We start from the raw sequence: 18,376 nt of genomic DNA, 5'->3' as shown, positions 1-18,376 counted from the left end.
AGAAGATGATACCTGGCATAGTGGGGGGCACATATTTTCTGGGAGGTGGTCTTCAGCTTCTCTCCATTCTGTGAATAAACCACCACCAATCACTCCAAAGAATTCAAACTGTCCCTTATAACATGAAAAGACCAACAGATGTGTCTTGAGAGTGATGATTCTTATTACTGGATTTTAAATCTTTATCCTATTTATTCAGATGTCTGTGGAAAGAGATGTAGAAGAAAATGAGAAGAGCTACACTGATCTGATACGGTGCATTGAGGAAGCCGACAGGAAACTGACTGAGAGGATCAAAGAACAAGAAAAGAGAGAAATGGAGAAGTCTGAAAGAGTCATGGAGCAACTGGAGAAGGAGATTGAGGAGCTGAAGAGGAGAGAAGCTGAGCTAAAGGAGCTTTCAGAGACCAAGGACCACGTCCACTTTCTGCAGGTGAGAGTGACACTTCACAGGGAGTCTGATCAGACTGGGGTGTGTGGGACGTGAGATCATTTAGAGGGAAATTGAAAAGATATGAGGAGTTTTTACAACATGACAAGAACAGACCATTCAGCTCAGCACAGATTGTCTTTTCACATTTTCTTAACATTTTCAATGTACTGTTTATCTTAAAGTTTCTACCTCCATGAGCATGACAGGCAGATTAATCTGCAGGTGTTTGTGTGACAAAATGAATTTTCATGAAATTTGAAAGATGACATCTAACAAAAGAAGGTTCCAACTCTTCTTCCAGGCCACCTTCTGGTGTCTCCATCTTTAAACTGATGAGATTCAAATCCTTCAGCATTTCCTCACAGCTCAGACCCCACAGTTCAGTCTCGTTTCTCATCTCTCATTTTTCTTGTGTGCTTTTATCTCTCACTACACACAATAGTTCTGATGGCGACTGTGTTTTGAGCAGGTTATGGAGATTCTCTTCTTGATTTTTACTTCACATATGGAGTGCATTAAATAACCCAGCGTCCACTTAGATTTCTCTACTTTATGTGGTTGATGATGGTGATGTGACACAAAGGCAAAGATTTTTTCACTTTAGACCTGCAGACCTTCAATTGTATTGTAGATCTCTCTCCCTACATGTGTTAGTCCATCCATCCATCCCGCTAAATCCGAATAAAGGGTCACGGCCAATCCCAGCCAACACAGGGCACGAGGCAGGAACCAATCCTGGGCAGGGTGTAAACCCACTGCAGGACACACACAAACACACCAAGCACACACTAGGGCCAATTTAGAATCACCAATCCACCTAACCTGCAGGTCTTTGGATTGTGGGAGGAAACTGGAGTGTCCGGAGGAAACCCACGCAGACACGGGGAGAACATGCAAACTCCACGCAGGGAGGAGCCAGGAAGCGCACCCGGGTCTCCTAACTGCGAGGCAGCAGCGCTACCACTGCGCCACCGTGCCGCCCCATGTGTTAGTCTTTACATTTAATTTAATTAAGTTTGTCTTTGTCCCGGTTTTGTGCGCCAAGTCAATTCTTCACCTGCCTGACTCTCAATCCCTTTATCTTGACTTGCATCTCATGGAGTCCTACGTGAAGGTTAAGGTCGATAATCTCTGATCCTCCACTACATTCCACCAAATATTATCTCACTAGCAAAATACCCGCGCTTCGCAGTGGAGAAGTCATGTGTTAAAGAAGTTATGAAAAAGAAAAGGAAACATTTTAAAAAATAACGTAACATGATTGTCAAGTAATTGTTTTGTGAGTGTTATAAGTGTTGCTATCATGAAGGATTTGATTATTATTATTTCTTTCAATCAGGTTCGTATTTGAAGGATGTGTTGTGTTCAAGTTACATTCCGTGTTTGTCAACCGTTGTAAAGATAGCAGGTTTCTTTTATCGAAGTGATCACTACCCAAATCGGTATGTGAGTATTTAGCGGCAGCGTCTCTATTAAGTTGTGGATTTTTCTGCGAGTATTTGGTGGCAGCGTCACAAAGTTGTTTTCGGTAGCTGCATCAGAAAATGTACCACGACGTCTGACACGCCTCCTTTTTAGTGTTTTCTCACAGCTTGGATTGCTGCTGTCATAATCGGTTTGAGTCTACATATATATATATATATATATATATACACATATCTACATATATACACATATACATATATATATATATATTTATATACACACCTATCTACATTATATATATATATATATATATATTGTGAAAGCTGGCCCGGACACACACAGACGGACAACATATTTTCACACACACACCGTTTATTTACAATATTTACACAGTTTCAAAGTGCACTCACAACCCCAGTGCTTCCAGCACCGATTCCCCAAAGTCCAGGGCCCACAGTCTTTGTGCCTTCCTGGCCGCCTCCCATCCTCTCTCTCCAGCTCAGTCCTGCCACCTCCCGACATCCACCAATGACTGGAGGGAGGCAGCCCCTTTTATGGGAACCCGGATGGGCTCCAGCTGCTCCCCGGCAATTAGCACTAGCCACACCCCTGTGTGGCAGAAGTGCCGGCTGCGCAACCCGGATGCCATCCGGGTGTCCCCTGTCGTCTTCCCCCCGGCACTTCCTGGTGTGGCGGAAGTGCCGGGCTCCCGGGATAAATAGGCACTGGGGCGCCGCCTGGCGGTGGCCACGAGTCCCTACAGGGCTGGGCTTCCAAGCCCCCTACCCGAGGCCTCCTGCATAACCAGGACGGACGCCCCCTCTCGGTCAGGAGGAGGCACACGCCCTCCTCTGGTCCTCCAAGACGTCCCGGCTCCATCCCCGGCCAAAGACCACACGGGGTAAACCGGCATCGGGGTTTACCCGTGGCCCCCAACATAACCAGGACGGATGCCTCCTCGCGGTCTGGAGGAGGCACAAGCCCTCCTGTCCTCCTCCTGGGCGTCCCGGCCAGGCTCCAGCCCCGGCCGGGGACCGCATTATATATATATATATATATATATATATATATATATATATATATATATATATATATCTACATTATATATATACACACATACATACATACACACACAAACAAATATATATATATATATATATATATATATATGTGTGTGTGTGTGTATGTATGTATGTGTATATATAATGTAGATAGGTGTATGTGTATATATACACTCACCTAAAGGATTATTGAGAAAAACTGTTCAATTTCTCATTAATGCAATTATCTAATCAACCAATCACATGGCAGTTGCTTCAATGCATTTAGGGGTGTGGTCCTGGTCAAGACAATCTCTTGAACTCCAAACTGAATGTCAGAATGGGACAGAAAGGTGATTTAAGGAATTTTGAGTGTGGCATGGTTGTTGGTGCCTGACGGGCCGGTCTGAGTATTTCACAATCTGCTCAGTTACTGGGATTTTCATGCACAACCATTTCTAGGGTTTACAAAGAATGGTGTGAAAAGGGAAAAACATCCAGTATGCGGCAGTCCTGTGGGCGAAAATGCCTTGTTGATGCTAGAGGTCAGAGGAGAATGGGCCGACTGATTCAAGCTGATAGAAGAGCAACTTTGACTGAAATAACCACTCGTTACAACCGAGGTATGCAGCAAAGCATTTGTGAAGCCACAACACGCACAAACTTGAGGCGGATGGGCTACAACAGCAGAAGACCCCACCGGGTACCACTCATCTCCACTACAAATAGGAAAAAGAGGCTACAATTTGCACAAGCTCACCAAAATTGGACAGTTGAAGACTGGAAAAATGTTGCCTGGTATGATGAGTCTCAATTTCTGTTGAGACATTCAAATTGTAGAGTCAGAATTTGGCGTAAACAGAATGAGAACATGGATCCATCATGCCTTGTTACCACTGTGCAGGCTGGTGGTGGTTGTGTAATGGTGTGGGGGATGTTTTCTTGGCACACTTTAGGCCCCTTAGTGCCAATTGGGCATCGTTTAAATGCCACGGGCTACCTGAGCATTGTTTCTGACCATGTCAATCCCTTCATGACCACCATGTACACATCCTCTGATGGCTACTTCCAGCAGGATAATGCACCATGTCACAAAGCTTGAATCATTTCAAATTAGTTTCTTGAACATGACAATGAGTTCACTGTACTAAAATGGCCCCCACAGTCACCAGATCTCAACCCAATAGAGCATCTTTGGGATGTGGTGGAACGGGAGCTTCGTGCCCTGGATGTGCATCCCACAAATCTCCATCAACTGCAAGATGCTATCCTATCAATATGGGCCAACATTTCTAAAGAATGCTTTCAGCACCTTGTTGAATCAATGCCACGTAGAATTAAGGCAGTTCTGAAGGCGAAAGGGGGTCAAACACCGTTTTAGTATGGTGGTCCTAATAATTCTTTAGGTGAGTGTATAAGTATGTGTCTATATGTGTATATATATATATATATATAGCTGATTACCCATTGGCTTTGGTCACTGAGTGCAAGGGAAAAAATAAAATGTAGTCTATAAGTTATTAAACAGTAAAACATTAACGTTTTAAGAAGTAAAGATATATTGAGCACTACTGGAGTGGTTTCGAGTAAACTACATTTTAAAGACGGTGTAACACAACAGGTAAGTAGTACTAACAGCATCTAAAATGTATATGGATCATCTGTCGGTAGTAGATCCCTTTTTGAAAGGCGCTACACGACGGCTGTGGTATAGAAATTACATTTTCTATGTGAACGTCCAAAATTTCTGCCTGTGGTAATGTGCCTTACCGGCATTACCAGCAATTAAAAAAAAATAGTATTGTGTCCTCTGCAGTGTTAAGAGAGAAAGGCTTTAGTTTGGGATAAAAGGAAAAAAGGTGTAAAGAAAGGAAACTTGCCTTTTTTGTTTTATATAGTGTAGAGAGACGTCTTCGCTGACGATATGAGCGTCTTTTGGGGACTGTCGCAGCGGGTCTCGTGTAGACTAGAGAGATGTCCCTGCCATCCTGTGCGTGTCTTCATAATCCGACCTGACAACCTCATAATCGTATACGCACAAAAGAAAGTGTGAACAACAACAACAACATTTATTTATATAGCACATTTTCATACAAACAGTAGCTCAAAGTGCTTTATATATTAAAGAATAGAAAAATGAAAGACATAATTATAAAAAATAAATCAACATTAACATCGAATAAGAGTAAGGTTCAATGGCCAGGGGACAGAAAAAACAAAAACTCCAGATGGCTGGAGAAAAAATAAAATCTGTAGGGATTCCAGACCATGAGACCGCCCAGTCCCCTCTGGGCATTCTACCTAACATAAATGAAACAGTCCTCTTTGGATTTTGGATTCTCACGGAAGGGCTTGATGATGATGATGGTCACGTAGACTTCTTCCTTTTAATCCGTCCATCATTGTTGGAGCATCATGAAGCTTTTAGTAGGTGGAGGTGGCGCAGGCCACCACCACAAAGAAACCGGAAAAAGAAACAGAAAAGAGAGTTGGGGTCAGTACCGATTTTAGAGCCACCATGAATAGTTGTTATGATGAATTGAACATACAGAGTATCAGGATTAAGTTAAATTACGATTAAAATGAAGTTATAAAAAGGCCATGTTAAAGTAATGTGTTTTCAGCAGTGTTTTAAAGTGCTCTACTGTATCAGCCTGGCGAATTCCTATTGGCAGGCTATTCCAGATTTTAGGTGCATAACAGCAGAAGGCCGCCTCACCACTTCTTTTAAGTTTTGTTCTTGGAATTCTAAGGAGACACTCATTTGAGGATCTGAGGTTACGATTTGGAATATAAGGTGTCAGACATTCCGATATATAAGATGGGGCGAGATTATTTAAGGCTTTATAAACCATAAGCAGAATTTTAAAGTCAATTCTGAATGACACAGGTAACCAGTGTAGTGACGCTAAGACTGGTGTGATGTGTTCTGATTTTCTGATAAGGTGAAGCACCTTAATATTAGTTTGCCGCGGTCTAGAAATGGGATCCCGTGTTTGCAGTTGTCTGGGATATAGCTCAGGGAGAGGAGGAAAAAAATTTAAAGTGCTCACTTTGACTTAAGGCAGAAGCGCAGTCAGCGTCTCAAAGGCCGGTACAGATATGCGCGCCGGCCATTACACTTTAATAGTATTTTTGCAGTGCAGGAGACGCCACTTTTTGCAGACACGTTCACGTGATCAAAAGTCTCCGCGCTCTTTAGTGGTCTTGCTTTCTCTCTGCGTACTGCGTTCATAGTCAGTTCACGTGAGCCACTCGGAGTACATGCATCGAAGCTTCTGAGCTGTGCCTGTGCTATCTTGTGTGATCTCACGATGTCCACGGCTTTATTTAATGTTAGCTAAGACCCGGCACTTAAAAGTTTCTCTCGCAGTTTCGCTGAGTTTGTGTCAAACACCACACTGACCATCTCATCTTCATCTGAATATTTAGTGGCAGAGTGTTTCTATTGGATTACCGCTCATGGACGGCCTTATATTGTCAGGCACTCAATTACATGGGAGGCGTGATGATGCGAGACGCAAGACGCAACTCCGCCTCACACGGCGACGGAGCTGCCCGCTACGGCAGTATACAGTATATGAAAGTAGGTTCCAGTTATGACCGTTACGTGTAGAATTTCGAAATAAAACCTGCTCAACCTTTGTAAGTAAGCTGTAAGGAATGAGTCTGCCAAATTTCAGCCTTCCACCTACATGGGAAGTTGGAGAATTAGTGATGAGTGAGTCAGTGAGTGAGTCATTCAGTCAGTCAGTCAGTAAGGGCTTTGCCTTTTATTAGTATAAATAAATAACCAACAAGTCAATGACAGGCATTCTCACCATCTAAACCCAAGCTGACTGCCCACCAAACTGATCCTTAATTCAGAAGAGCCCCCTCTTATCAACATTACTTACTTTTTAATGTCTCATTTCTGAAATCTCATCCCCTCTTTTCTCTTGATGCAGAATTTCTCATCCCGCTGTATTCTTCCTGCTGATGGTGACTTGCTGAGCTTCACTGTCACTACTGATTTCTCATCTGAGGACCTGAGAAAGGAGCTGTCAGGTCTGAAAAAGAGTCTGGAGAAGATCAGCCAGTGTGAGATCATGACAAGGACTCCATCAGGTAAGTGTGAGGGTCTGGTGACATTGTGTTTGTTATTGAGGAGGACCAGAGTGACAATAAGAGGACATTAAGAGGTGAGACGCATGAAGACGATCAGCTCTTTAACACTAAACTGTCAGCCTTTGCTGTTAAGGATTTTTCACTATATAGTGTCTTTCACTATGACTAGCTGAGCTATAACAGACTCTCGAAATAAACATCTGCTTTTAATCAGATGTTTTGGAATGTTAAGTTGAAATATTACATTTCTTATACTCTTTCCATATACTCTTTTTAAAATCTGCTTTTTTCATTTGACTTTTGGACTCTTTTTATTTCCTTTGCTTTCCTCACCTTAAGATTAATCAACAGAAATGTTTTTTAAAATTGCTAACCCAGCTCAGTGTACAAATTGTCATGCTTGGGTCACAGATTTGCACAGAAACACAGGAGGTTGTAGAGACAGGAACTTTTTTCAAACACTGCAAACAAACATATGTCTCTTTTTCAAAAGTTTAAACATGCTCCTTAACAAGACGGAGATGACAGTTCCGTCTCACAGTTAATGAAATACAAACATATCTTCCTCTTCAAAGGAGTGCGCGTCAGGAGCAAGGAAGGTCAGAGAGAGAGAAAGGCAAACAATCAATCAAAACTGACAGGTGCTGCTCGGACTTTTAAGTCTGTGAAGTACTGCACGGATCGCGCGATAGATCAGTCGCAAGTAAGTCCAGCAAGCAAGGGAGCAATGTGAAGGTAGTCTTTCAGCGTCTTTTTTAACCTGTAGGGGTGCGAACAGCCCCCCAGCTCACACCCCCTCCCTCAGCTTTATTCACATTTTCATGAATCAACCGACATTTCAAACCAGGCTCAAATAAGTGTGACAGGAAATCAGTATTAATATGTTCAGAGCCGGGTCAATGCCTCACTGTAAAACTGTAAGGTTACAAACGCAAAAACCATCTCATGAGACGAGAGTTTGTTTCCTTCTGATGGTATAACCACTGAAGTGGAGCATGATCTGTCACTAATGTGAAATTTCGACCCCATATATAATACCGAAGCGATTGAGCCCATTTTATTGCCAAGCATTCTTTTTCAATGGTCGAATAATTACGCTCCCTAGGAAGCAATTTCCTACTCAAAAATATGATAGGGCGCTCTTCCCCATCAAAAACCTGAGACAGAACAGTGCCTACACCAAATGGACTTGCGTCTGTCTGTAGAACACAATACTTGGAGAAGTCGGGATTCCGCAGAACTGGATAAAAAGACAAAGCAGTTTTCAAATCACAAAAAGCACGTTCACAAATGTCTGCCCATACAACAGGGAGGATTTTCCTGCCTCTAGTAAGATCTGAAAGAAGAGCATCTCTATTTACAAAATCAGGGATGAATCTTCTGTAATAACCTGCAAGCCCCAGAAAGGCACATACTTGTTTCTGTGTTTCTGGACATGGATAAGCAAGCATCTCTTCCACTTTTCTGAATTGAGGTCGGAGTAAACCCCTGCCCATGGAGTAGCCCAGATAATGAGTCTCAGACATACCCAATTTACACTTCTTAGGGTTAGCTGTCAAAGACATTCTAAATGTGTTTGCCAATCATTACTGAAAATCACGACATCATCGAGATATGCCCTGGAATGCTAGGAATGAGGACGCAAGATCTGGTCCATCATACGCTGGAAAGTTAGAGGCGCACCTTGAAGACCAAATGGGAGTCTAGTAAATTCATAAAGTCCATCAGGGGTTGCGAATGCTGTTTTTTAGCTACTGTCAGCCTCAAGAGGCACCTGCCAGTAACCTTTCATGAGATCCAGTGTGGAGATATAGAATGCCTGACCCAGTTTTTCCAACAGTTCGTCAACACGGGGCATTGGATAAGCATCAAATTTTGAGACTTTATTCAAGCGTCTGAAATCAATACAGAAGCAAACTGAGCCATCTTGTTCTGGGACTAATACGACCGGACTGCACCAGTCACTTTTACTTTTGAGAATTACACCCAATGCCAGCATCTTTTTCACTTCCTCATGCACAATATTCCGTTGTGCTTCCAGAATTCAATACGCATCTGCACCCTAACACCGGGTTCAGTAGTGATTTTATGTTCTGCAAGATTAGTCATGCCTGGCAAGTCTGAAAAAACATCAGTGTTCCGTTCAATCAAAGATAGCAACTCTGTCTTTTGTGAGTCAGTTAAATCGTCACCAATGGCAACATCAGTCTGAGAGACATCAGCCAAAGAAGTGTACCCCCACTGCAGGTCATGCCATTCCTTCAAGAGATTAACATGTAAAATCAGGAATGGTTTGCGCCAGCCTGTATTCTAACCTTGTAGTTTACCGGCCCCATATGTTCCTCAATAGTGGCATTCCGCTAGGAATTTGTGCGAGTCCATTGGAATCAATACCAGAACACAATCACCAGGTTTAAATTCACTGAGCTTACAAAGTCTATCATAAAGATGTTTTTGAGTTTCCTGCTCACGTCGCTGATGCTCCACAGCAATAGAAAAAAGTTTAGAAATTCTTTCTTGCAAAGAAATTACCTGATCTGCAAAGCTTGGCCCATGAGCTGTTGTCCCGAATCCTGTCCATTCCTCTCGTACAACATCCAAGATGCCTTGTGAACACCTGCCAAACAACAACTCGAATGGACTCAAGCCAGTGAACGCCTGCTGCAATTCCCGTACCGCAAACATAATAAAAGGCAGGACAGAGTCCCAAGACGTCGGATCATCATGAGTAACTCGCCTGATCATCTGTTTTAAAGTTTTGTTAAATCATTTAGTTAAACCATTCGTCTGTGAAAAGTAAACAGTGGTACTCAATTTCTTAATAGCAAAGCTGTCACACAATTGTTTCATCACACGAGAAGTAAAGGGTGTGCTCTGATCAGTTAAAATTTCTCTAGGGATGCCAATACGAGTGAAAAGCTTTGGCTACAGTGGAGGAATTGGCTTTTTTCAAAGCAGCCACTTCCGGATATCGCGTTGCATAGTCAACCAATAACAGCATATATTGATACCCATTTTTAGTCTTAGGTAGGGGCTTACTATATCTAATCCCAGCCGTTGGAAAGGGACTTCCAAAATAGGCATAGGAGAAAGGGGAGCCCGAGGGGGTTTATAAGCAGAGACGATTTGACAATCAGGCCAAGAAGTACAGAATCGCTCCACATCTTTCCCCATATTCAGCCAATAAAATCATTTTGTTAAATATTCTCTAGTCTTATCAGTCCCCAGGTGCCCACCCAAGATGTGAGCTTATTGCAAAAGAATGTCCCTATGTACTTCAGGTACAATTAACTGTTCAATAAATTCCCCAACTAAATGATCTGATATTACTCTAAAAAGGCAGCCATCTTTCTCAAGGAAGTGCAGGATTTTTATGCCCCCAGATGCACGCTCTTGGTAATAAGAGTCACTAGCAGTGCGAGCCTGTTTAAATGCATATTTTAATGAGCTATCAGCATGCTGCAAGCGCACAAAATCCATCTGCTCGCTAGTGCTCGGTTCTTGTTCGGTGGCATTTGCAAGTTGAGAAGTTGTAGATGGGCTAGCCAGCCGCTCTGGTAAATATGGGGGGCTGTCACCCTCAGTCTCGCTGGAGAGATCAGGTTCAATATCTAGTCTGGACTCAAGAACTTCCCCAACAGCCACTTCAAGTTCAATATTTAAACAGGGCTTGAGATCTTCCCCAACAGCCAGTTTGTCCTCTTCCCCTCCGCTAAGCTTGACACGGGGCTCACTGACTGGCATCCAACATTCGAGTTACACAGATACCTTTCGTCAAGACAGTCTCATCTGACAATACAAAGGTCACTTCCTGAGTTCAATAATGCCGAGATCTCTTAGCCCCCCAACTTCACCGAGACCATTAGGCCATCCTATTTATCTGAAGAATAAGGAACACGGGAGCAACAAACCTCGGTGAGACCAATTTCCATCGATTGAGCAGGGGATAGGCAACATTCCCTCGCCAAGTGGCCTGGTTAATCACACTGAAAGCATCTTTGTTCAACTCCGCTGCCAAATTGCCTACGGTGATATCCACGGCCTCCTGCTTCCCCAGATGTGGGTTCTACGTTAACAGCTGGATCCCCTGGTGGTCTTCCTGAGTAAACCCGATTTTCAGGTTTAACAGCACGTAGATGCTCTAACCTCCATTCAAAGCGAAGAGCATTCCCTGGGCGATCTCTCGTAGGCTGCAGAACAGCATAAGGAGCAGCAAATCCACTGTTTTTTCTCCAAACGGTTTGAGAACCATCCAAACGTATGGCTATGATCGTCAACGATTCAACATCATGAGGAAGGAATTAATCTCAGAAAACTGCAGGTATCACACCCAGCAGTATATTCATGACAACCTTTTCCACAACGCGCTCCATCTCGTTTCCCTCAAACCAGCAGTGAACTTTATGAATCAAATCTTGAATTTGCACACGAATGGGTCTGTCAATGTTCAGTTTCCCATCATGAAGCGCAAAACCTTTAGACAAAAAGCTTGTAGTTTTTCGTAAAACAACCTGACAAAAAAATCATAATCGCCGAGTTTATCATGAGGCACGTTCCATAAAGCAATCAAAGCCTCCCCAGACATAAAAGGGTTGACGATGACAGCCCAGTTTCTTTTGTTCCATCCCAGCAAAGTCGCCACATGTTCAAAAGCGAAGAGTAACATTTCTGGGTCATCGGAAGGACCCATCTTCATCACCACATCCTTGGAATTAGCAGGTAGAGCAGGAACCGGATCATCCTCCAGGTCAGGAGGAAGCGGGACATTTTGAGCGATCTGAAACAACTCCTTGGTGTTCATCTGTGCAACCACTCCTGGTACCACTTGTCACACTTGGGTCACAGATTTGCACAGAAACACAGAAGGTTGTAGTGACAGGAACTTTAATCAAACACTGCAAACAAACATGTCTCTTTTTCAAAAGATTAAACGTGCTCCTTGACAAGACGAAGATGACAGTTACGTATCATAATTAAAAGAATGCAAACATATCTTCCTCTTCAAAGGAGTGTGCGTCAGGAGCAGAGAATGTCAGAGAGAGAGAAAGGCATACAATCAATCAAAACTGACAGGTGCTGCTCAGACTTTTAAGTCTGCGAAGTACCACACGGATTGCAATAGATGAGTCACAAGTAAGTTTAGCAAGCAAGGGAGCAATGTGAAGGTGGTCTTTCAGCCTCATTTTTAACCTATAGGGGTGTGAACAGCCCCCCAGCTCACAAAATGAATTGTTTTTCTGAAAACAGTGAAGAAGTTAATGGAGTCAAATTGAGCTCAGCGTCAGTGCTTTATAACATCAGAACATCACTGTCTGCTCCTGCTGTCGTCGGTGTCCATTACATTCTGCTGCATGGAGTCCACGTTAAAAGTTCACGTTCATCCATTTTCAGCTGTGCTCCCCCTGGGCTCTCGTGTTTTATATGCCTGCTGTTGTTTGCTCAGAAGTCATGTCTCCCACCAACATTTAAAAGGATTTTACACACCAAAATAATTTTATTTGATATATTTTGGTGGTGAGGATGAGTAAATTGCAGGACTGTGTCAGAACTCTGTTGGCTTGAGGACCACGTAAACATTTCAGTGAGTGCAGACTCAGAGCACAGTGACAAGTGAAAAAATAAAACACATTTCACAAATTAAGAGTTACTTATGTTTACACATAAAGATACCAATTTCTTTAAACACAAGGTCAATTCAAGCAGTCCAGGGCACAGAGTCCATTCTGGCCGTCCACCACAACAGACGTATACTGCATGTCAGTCTGTCATTTTCAAACTTGCTTAGTCCTGAGGAGGGTGTTGGTGGTCTGCTGGCGCCAATCACAGCTAGCATACAGCGCAAGACAGGAATAAACCCTGGACAGGGCACCAGTCCATCATAGGACACACACCCCTCACACACACACACACACACATACACACACACCCCTGGCACACACACTAGGGCCAATTCAATGTCACCAGTTCACCTGACCTGCATGTCTGTGGCTTGTGGGAGGAAACTGGACAGCCGGAGGAAGCCCACACAGACAGGGAGAACATGCAGACTCCATGCAGGGTGGACCCTGAATATGAACCTTGGTCTCCTTACTGTCAGGTAGCAGCACTACCACTGCACCACAGTGCCACCCTACTGTATTGTATATTGTGAAAATAAGCAGAGAGAGTGGGTACAAAGAGTTGGGGTACCACCCTGAAATACCCCGTTTAATGATGAAGATGAAATAAACAGCACAAGACAGTGCACAATGATGATGTCTGCTGCAATCAAAAGCTGTCAAGTTAAAGTCACTTGTGAGTCGGAGCTCTGTCTTCACAGTCACAGATCTGTAATGAACACCCACTGCTGGTGACATTTTATAGAGGTGTCCCAGAAGAGGTGGAGCTTAATAAGCAGACTGTGGAAGTGACGTCACACGACTTGTGACCTGTGAACTCACTGAAGTGATGACATTAGCAGGAGCAGCACCCTCTAGACTCAGTGGGATTTCTTAGCTAGATGGAGCCCTGAAGAAGGCTGCTTGTATCAAATACATGATGTTTATAACATTGTATGTCAGGACAAAACCCAGCCATGGAGTTAAAGGGACCCTCTGTAGACCCCCGTGATCAAATTGTGTGGAGGCAAAGATCAGAGCAAGGGGATAAAGCCATTTGTAAAACTTTGAGTGTTCCCAGGAGCACAGCAGCCTCAAGAAGTCTGGAACCACCAGGACACTTTCTAGAGATGGAAAGTCTGAGGAAGTGGGCAAGAAGGGTCTTAGCCAGGGAGGTGATAAGAAACCCAGTGGTCACTACAACAGAACTTTGCAGTCCTCTGCTGAGGTGAGAAAAACTGTAGGAAGGATGGCCATCTCAGAAGCGTTCGAAAAATCAAGTGTTAATGGAAGAGTGGCCAGGGAGAAGATACTCTCAAGTGAAAGACAAATGACAGCCTGAGAGCATCAAGGGAAAGATTCAATGATGTGATGAGACAAACATTGAACTCTTAAGACAGAAGACCAAGCAGGATGTCTGGAGAGGACCAGGCCTAATGCCATCTCTACAGTGAAGATGGAGGTGACAGCATCAGGCTATGAGGACAGAGTGACAGGTCAGAATTGAGGGAAGGAGAAGTGCAGTCAAATACAGAGAGGACCTTAAAGAAAACCTGTGACCTTAAACTGAGAACTAAAAACTGCAGCCAAAACAACTCTGGAGTTGCTTTGTGACAAATCTCTGAATGTCCTTGAGTCACCGAGCCAATGTCCAAAATCCATGGTACATATGTGGATAAATCTGAAGATGGCAGTTCACAGAAACTTCTCTTGAAATCTAATGGAGTTTGAGTGGATTTGCCAGGACGTATCGGATCAACTGGCCAAACCCAGGAGTTCGAAGCTTGTAGTGACACTGAGTCATGAAGACCACCAAAGGGGCTTCCACAAACACCTGAATTAAGTGTCAAAATACTTCAGGGAAGGAGAAATTTCAGTTTCAATTTGTAATAAATATGCAGACATTTCTGAGAACTTGTGCTGACTTTGTCATTATGGGTTACTGAGTGTAGATTGATGAGCACAAAAGGCGCATTAAAAAAGTAAAGGGGTCCAAATATATTCTGATTATCTTCAAACTTATTTTTAATGTGAATTGTAAATAAGGACCAAGAGAAGATAAAGATTTGGGGCACCTTAAGAAGCAAACTCCATATAAATTGATGGAAAAAGATAAGAAACAGTTTGTTAAATGGTAAGCTCAAAATAATAACATAAGGGTACAAAATGGTGGCAGCGCCCATTAAGAAGAAGACGGGCCAGAAGGGATGGGGACAAGGGACAATGGCCCGGAGGTGACATCAGCCCTTACCTCAGCATGGAATTACAATCAGATAAGACTTTGTATCGTCTGCCATGTGCACGTCTGACAGAATATTCTAAATTTACATTTTGCCTAATTTCTTATTTATTTCATATTTGTTTGATTTTAACTGTAGCACAATTATGAAATGTGTTTAAGAACTAAACTAAGATCCCACAATGCTGTCTTCACAGTTTCCATTCTTCTTCTCTTTTCTTTTTCTTTTCAGCTCATGAAGCTCCAGTTTTCGCCCTCCAGCCTCCTGAACCTCAGAGCAGAGACGACTTTTTAAAATGTGAGTTTGTGCTTTGACTGAATGGATCATCACAATAAAAATCATTGAAGTTTTAATAGAGCAGGACAGGCTTAGGATATGAAAGTCTGAGTGTTGTGTGACTGAGGGGCTGAGAGTGATGGGGGTCCTGTGACTGGTGCATTATGGGATAGAGAGACTCAGGCAGTGAATCACCAAAGCTGTCTGTTGAACCCGAGTCTTGATGTGACCTAAAGTGTTCAAAAAGGAAAAATAAAATCCACGTCATGGGGTGCACTTACTTTATCACACAACTGTATATACAGACACAGTATTAGTTTAAAAATGAAGCACAATTGTATGTGAAAGAAGTTAAAGCCTACAAAAGTCCTCGTCATCCTCCATTTGTTACTCCACAGAGCAGACACTTTGCTTTGAGTTCTCGACTTTGCAAATTTTAAACATTGAAACAAATGAAATGGCAGAGAAAATTATTGGGGGTCCTTAGAAGTTCAAAGACCTCATTGAACTGTCGTGACATCTCAAGCCGACTGATTCCTCTAATGAGTGTCACCGGGGTCTTCAGTCATTCAGTCAAGTCCTCACTCTGCTGTGTTGTGTCATTGTGTGCCTCACACTGAACGAGGACAAGTGAAGAGGAGGAGATGAAGAAGGTCACAGCCTAGGGTGGTAAAGGTGAAGACTACAAGACCACCTCCACAGAGCTTCATGTTCCAGTGAGCACAGTTTCTAATATTCTCAAGATGTTTGAGTGTTCGCAGGGCTGTAGCTCACCTCCCTGATGAGACCACCAGAGTAAAACTGACTTCATATTGAACAGAAGGAGAGTTTAAATGGAGGAGAAAAACGAGAAAACAAGAAGAGAGACTCTGGCGGACCTCCGAGATCAAAGTACAAAAAAGCTAAGACAAGTCAACATCCATGGATAGAGCTGAAGGTCACAGCTGGGAGAAAAAGGCCATCAGACATCAAGACGAGTGGGCCAGTTGGGCAGTGAGAGGAGTAGAAGTCTCATCCAGAGCCACAGGAAGGGCTTGATGGCAGTTATTACCTCCAAATAATGAGCGACAAAACATGAGATGAGGGTCTGAGTCACTTTGTGTGAGCTGTCGGAATTTGATTTATTGTTTCAAATAATCAGTGAAGTTGAAATACAAAGAAAGAGTCTGCATTGTGGAAAAAGAATGGCGGGTGACAGTCACTGGGGTCAGTTTACACTTATTGGACTGAAAGTGGGATTTGTGTTTAAAAAGTGGAAGGGGACCAAAACTACTGGGGGCATCTCGGTGATACAAACAGTAGACAGACAGACGTGAAAGGGCGCTATATAATATAAAGATATTAAAGTCACTATGTACTGTAAGAGATGGGAAAGAAATGATGTGATAGATGAATAGAGCAGAGAGAAAGACAGAATATGACACATAAATATGAAAGGCACTATATAAGAGAAAGATGAGAAGTGCACTAAAATAATAAATAATACGAAAAACATAACACTGAGAGAGAAAATGACAAATAGGAAAAGGACAAATACAGTAGACAGACATGAAAGGCACTAAAATAGACAGATATACATGAAAGGCGCTATATAATAGATAAAGGAGGAATGCTGTGTGGTGTTGTGATAAAGACTTTGGACTTCAAACACTGAGGTTGTGGGTTCAAATCCCACTACTGACACCACTGGGTGACCTCAGCAAGTCACTTCACCTGCCTGGCCTACAATTGGAGAAATAAAAGAAAAGGAAACAATGGAATCTCAGAAGATGGGAGTCACCTTGGATAAGAATGACAGTCAAATAATAATAAGAGATGACAGGAAACACACAAAAGAAAGAAAGAGAGACAATGACAGATGGGAAAGGCACTATATAATAGATAGATAGATAGATAGATAGATAGATAGATAGATAGATAGATAGATAGATAGATAGATAGATAGATAGATAGATAGATAGATAGATAGATAGATTTTTTAAAAAAGAAATGCAGATTGGCAACTTCTATTGAAATAATTTATGTGTCTGTGAAGAATGGCAGTGGATTGATTTAAATTAACTTTAAATTTACTTTGTCAGTAAAAAGTGTAATTTTAATAAAGCCAGCGGTCAGTGTGGACAGTCCATTAGAACGTTGACCTCAATGATGACTCAGACAACTTCCAAATGTTTGACTTGCCTGCATTTCACTTCTTTGTCTTTTGCCGTCTTTTAGTGATTTTAGTTTTAATGCCCACAGATTCTGTCCAATCAGATGAACTCTTTACTATTAGTGTTTCGTCAGCGCAGCTCCTGATTGGTTCTTATTAATTGTATGTGTTTTGCTCCGCCCCCAGTCCCGTTACACACTCCCAGATTTCCTCACTTGTTTTCTTTTCTCTCCTTTCAGACTTCTGTCCCCTCACACTGGACATCAACACAGCACACAGATACCTCCATCTATCTGAAGGGAACAAGAAGGTGACACGTGAGTGGACTGAATCCAAATATCCAATTCATCCTGATAGATTTGACAGCTGGCCTCAAGTTCTGTGCAGAGAGGCTCTGACTGGGACTCGCTGTTACTGGGAGGTGGAGTGCAGTGGAGACTTCATAGACATTGGAGTCGCATATAAAGGACTGAGCAGGAAAGAACTGGGCTGGGAGTGCGGCCTTGGAAACAACAACAAGTCCTGGTGTTTGCGGTGTTCTCATTCCAAGTACTCTGTACATCACAATGACAAGGAGACTGTAATCAGCGCCCCCTACATCCCCAGAATAGGTGTGTATCTGGACTGGCCTGCTGGCTCTCTGTCATTTTATAGCGTCTCACACACAATGACCCTCCTGCACAGGATCAACACCTCCTTCACTGAGCCCCTCTATCCAGGGTTTTGGCTTAGTCTTCACTCCAGTGTAACAATCAGCCATCTGACACGATGTGACCAGTGACCAGTACCCTGCACCGGTCACTTGATGTCCCCACAAGTGCAGGTCATCTTTGTGTTTGTAGATTGGGGTGAAATTAAATTCACATGATGGGTGGGTTGGGGGGGCAGCACCTCTGTGACTGAATTTGTGAATGAGAATGCGGGGCAAGTGCGGCTGTCAGGGTTTCCATTATTATTGGGTTTGAGCAGCCAATCGGGTGTGTGTGTCATAGTGAGGGGCGGAGACACCTCAGACCTACAAATACCAGTCTGACCAGCAGGGGTCACTGTTGATTCACAGCCACATGTCCTTCAGGCTGACACCCCAACAATTACTGAGGTCCCCA

At 43.1% G+C, this 18,376-nt stretch overlaps 1 protein-coding gene across 1 annotated transcript in view; it reads left to right on the top strand.

Moving 5' to 3' along the window:
* Positions 1-18,051, top strand: part of LOC120528988 (tripartite motif-containing protein 16-like) — a 34,719-nt gene extending 16,668 nt beyond the window's left edge. Inside the window, exons 3-6 of the mRNA XM_039753055.1 lie at positions 200-334; positions 6,846-7,005; positions 15,074-15,139; positions 17,510-18,051. Of these exons, the coding sequence (XP_039608989.1) occupies positions 200-334; positions 6,846-7,005; positions 15,074-15,139; positions 17,510-18,051 (903 nt within the window). The remainder of the gene's footprint in view (positions 1-199; positions 335-6,845; positions 7,006-15,073; positions 15,140-17,509) is intronic.
* Positions 18,052-18,376: the final 325 nt, after the last annotated feature.

This window comes from Polypterus senegalus, chromosome 4 (assembly GCF_016835505.1).
Source record: "Polypterus senegalus isolate Bchr_013 chromosome 4, ASM1683550v1, whole genome shotgun sequence".
NCBI lineage: Eukaryota > Metazoa > Chordata > Cladistia > Polypteriformes > Polypteridae > Polypterus > Polypterus senegalus.
The sequence above is the reverse complement of the archived record's forward strand: the minus strand, read 5'-3'. Positions and strand labels throughout refer to the sequence as shown.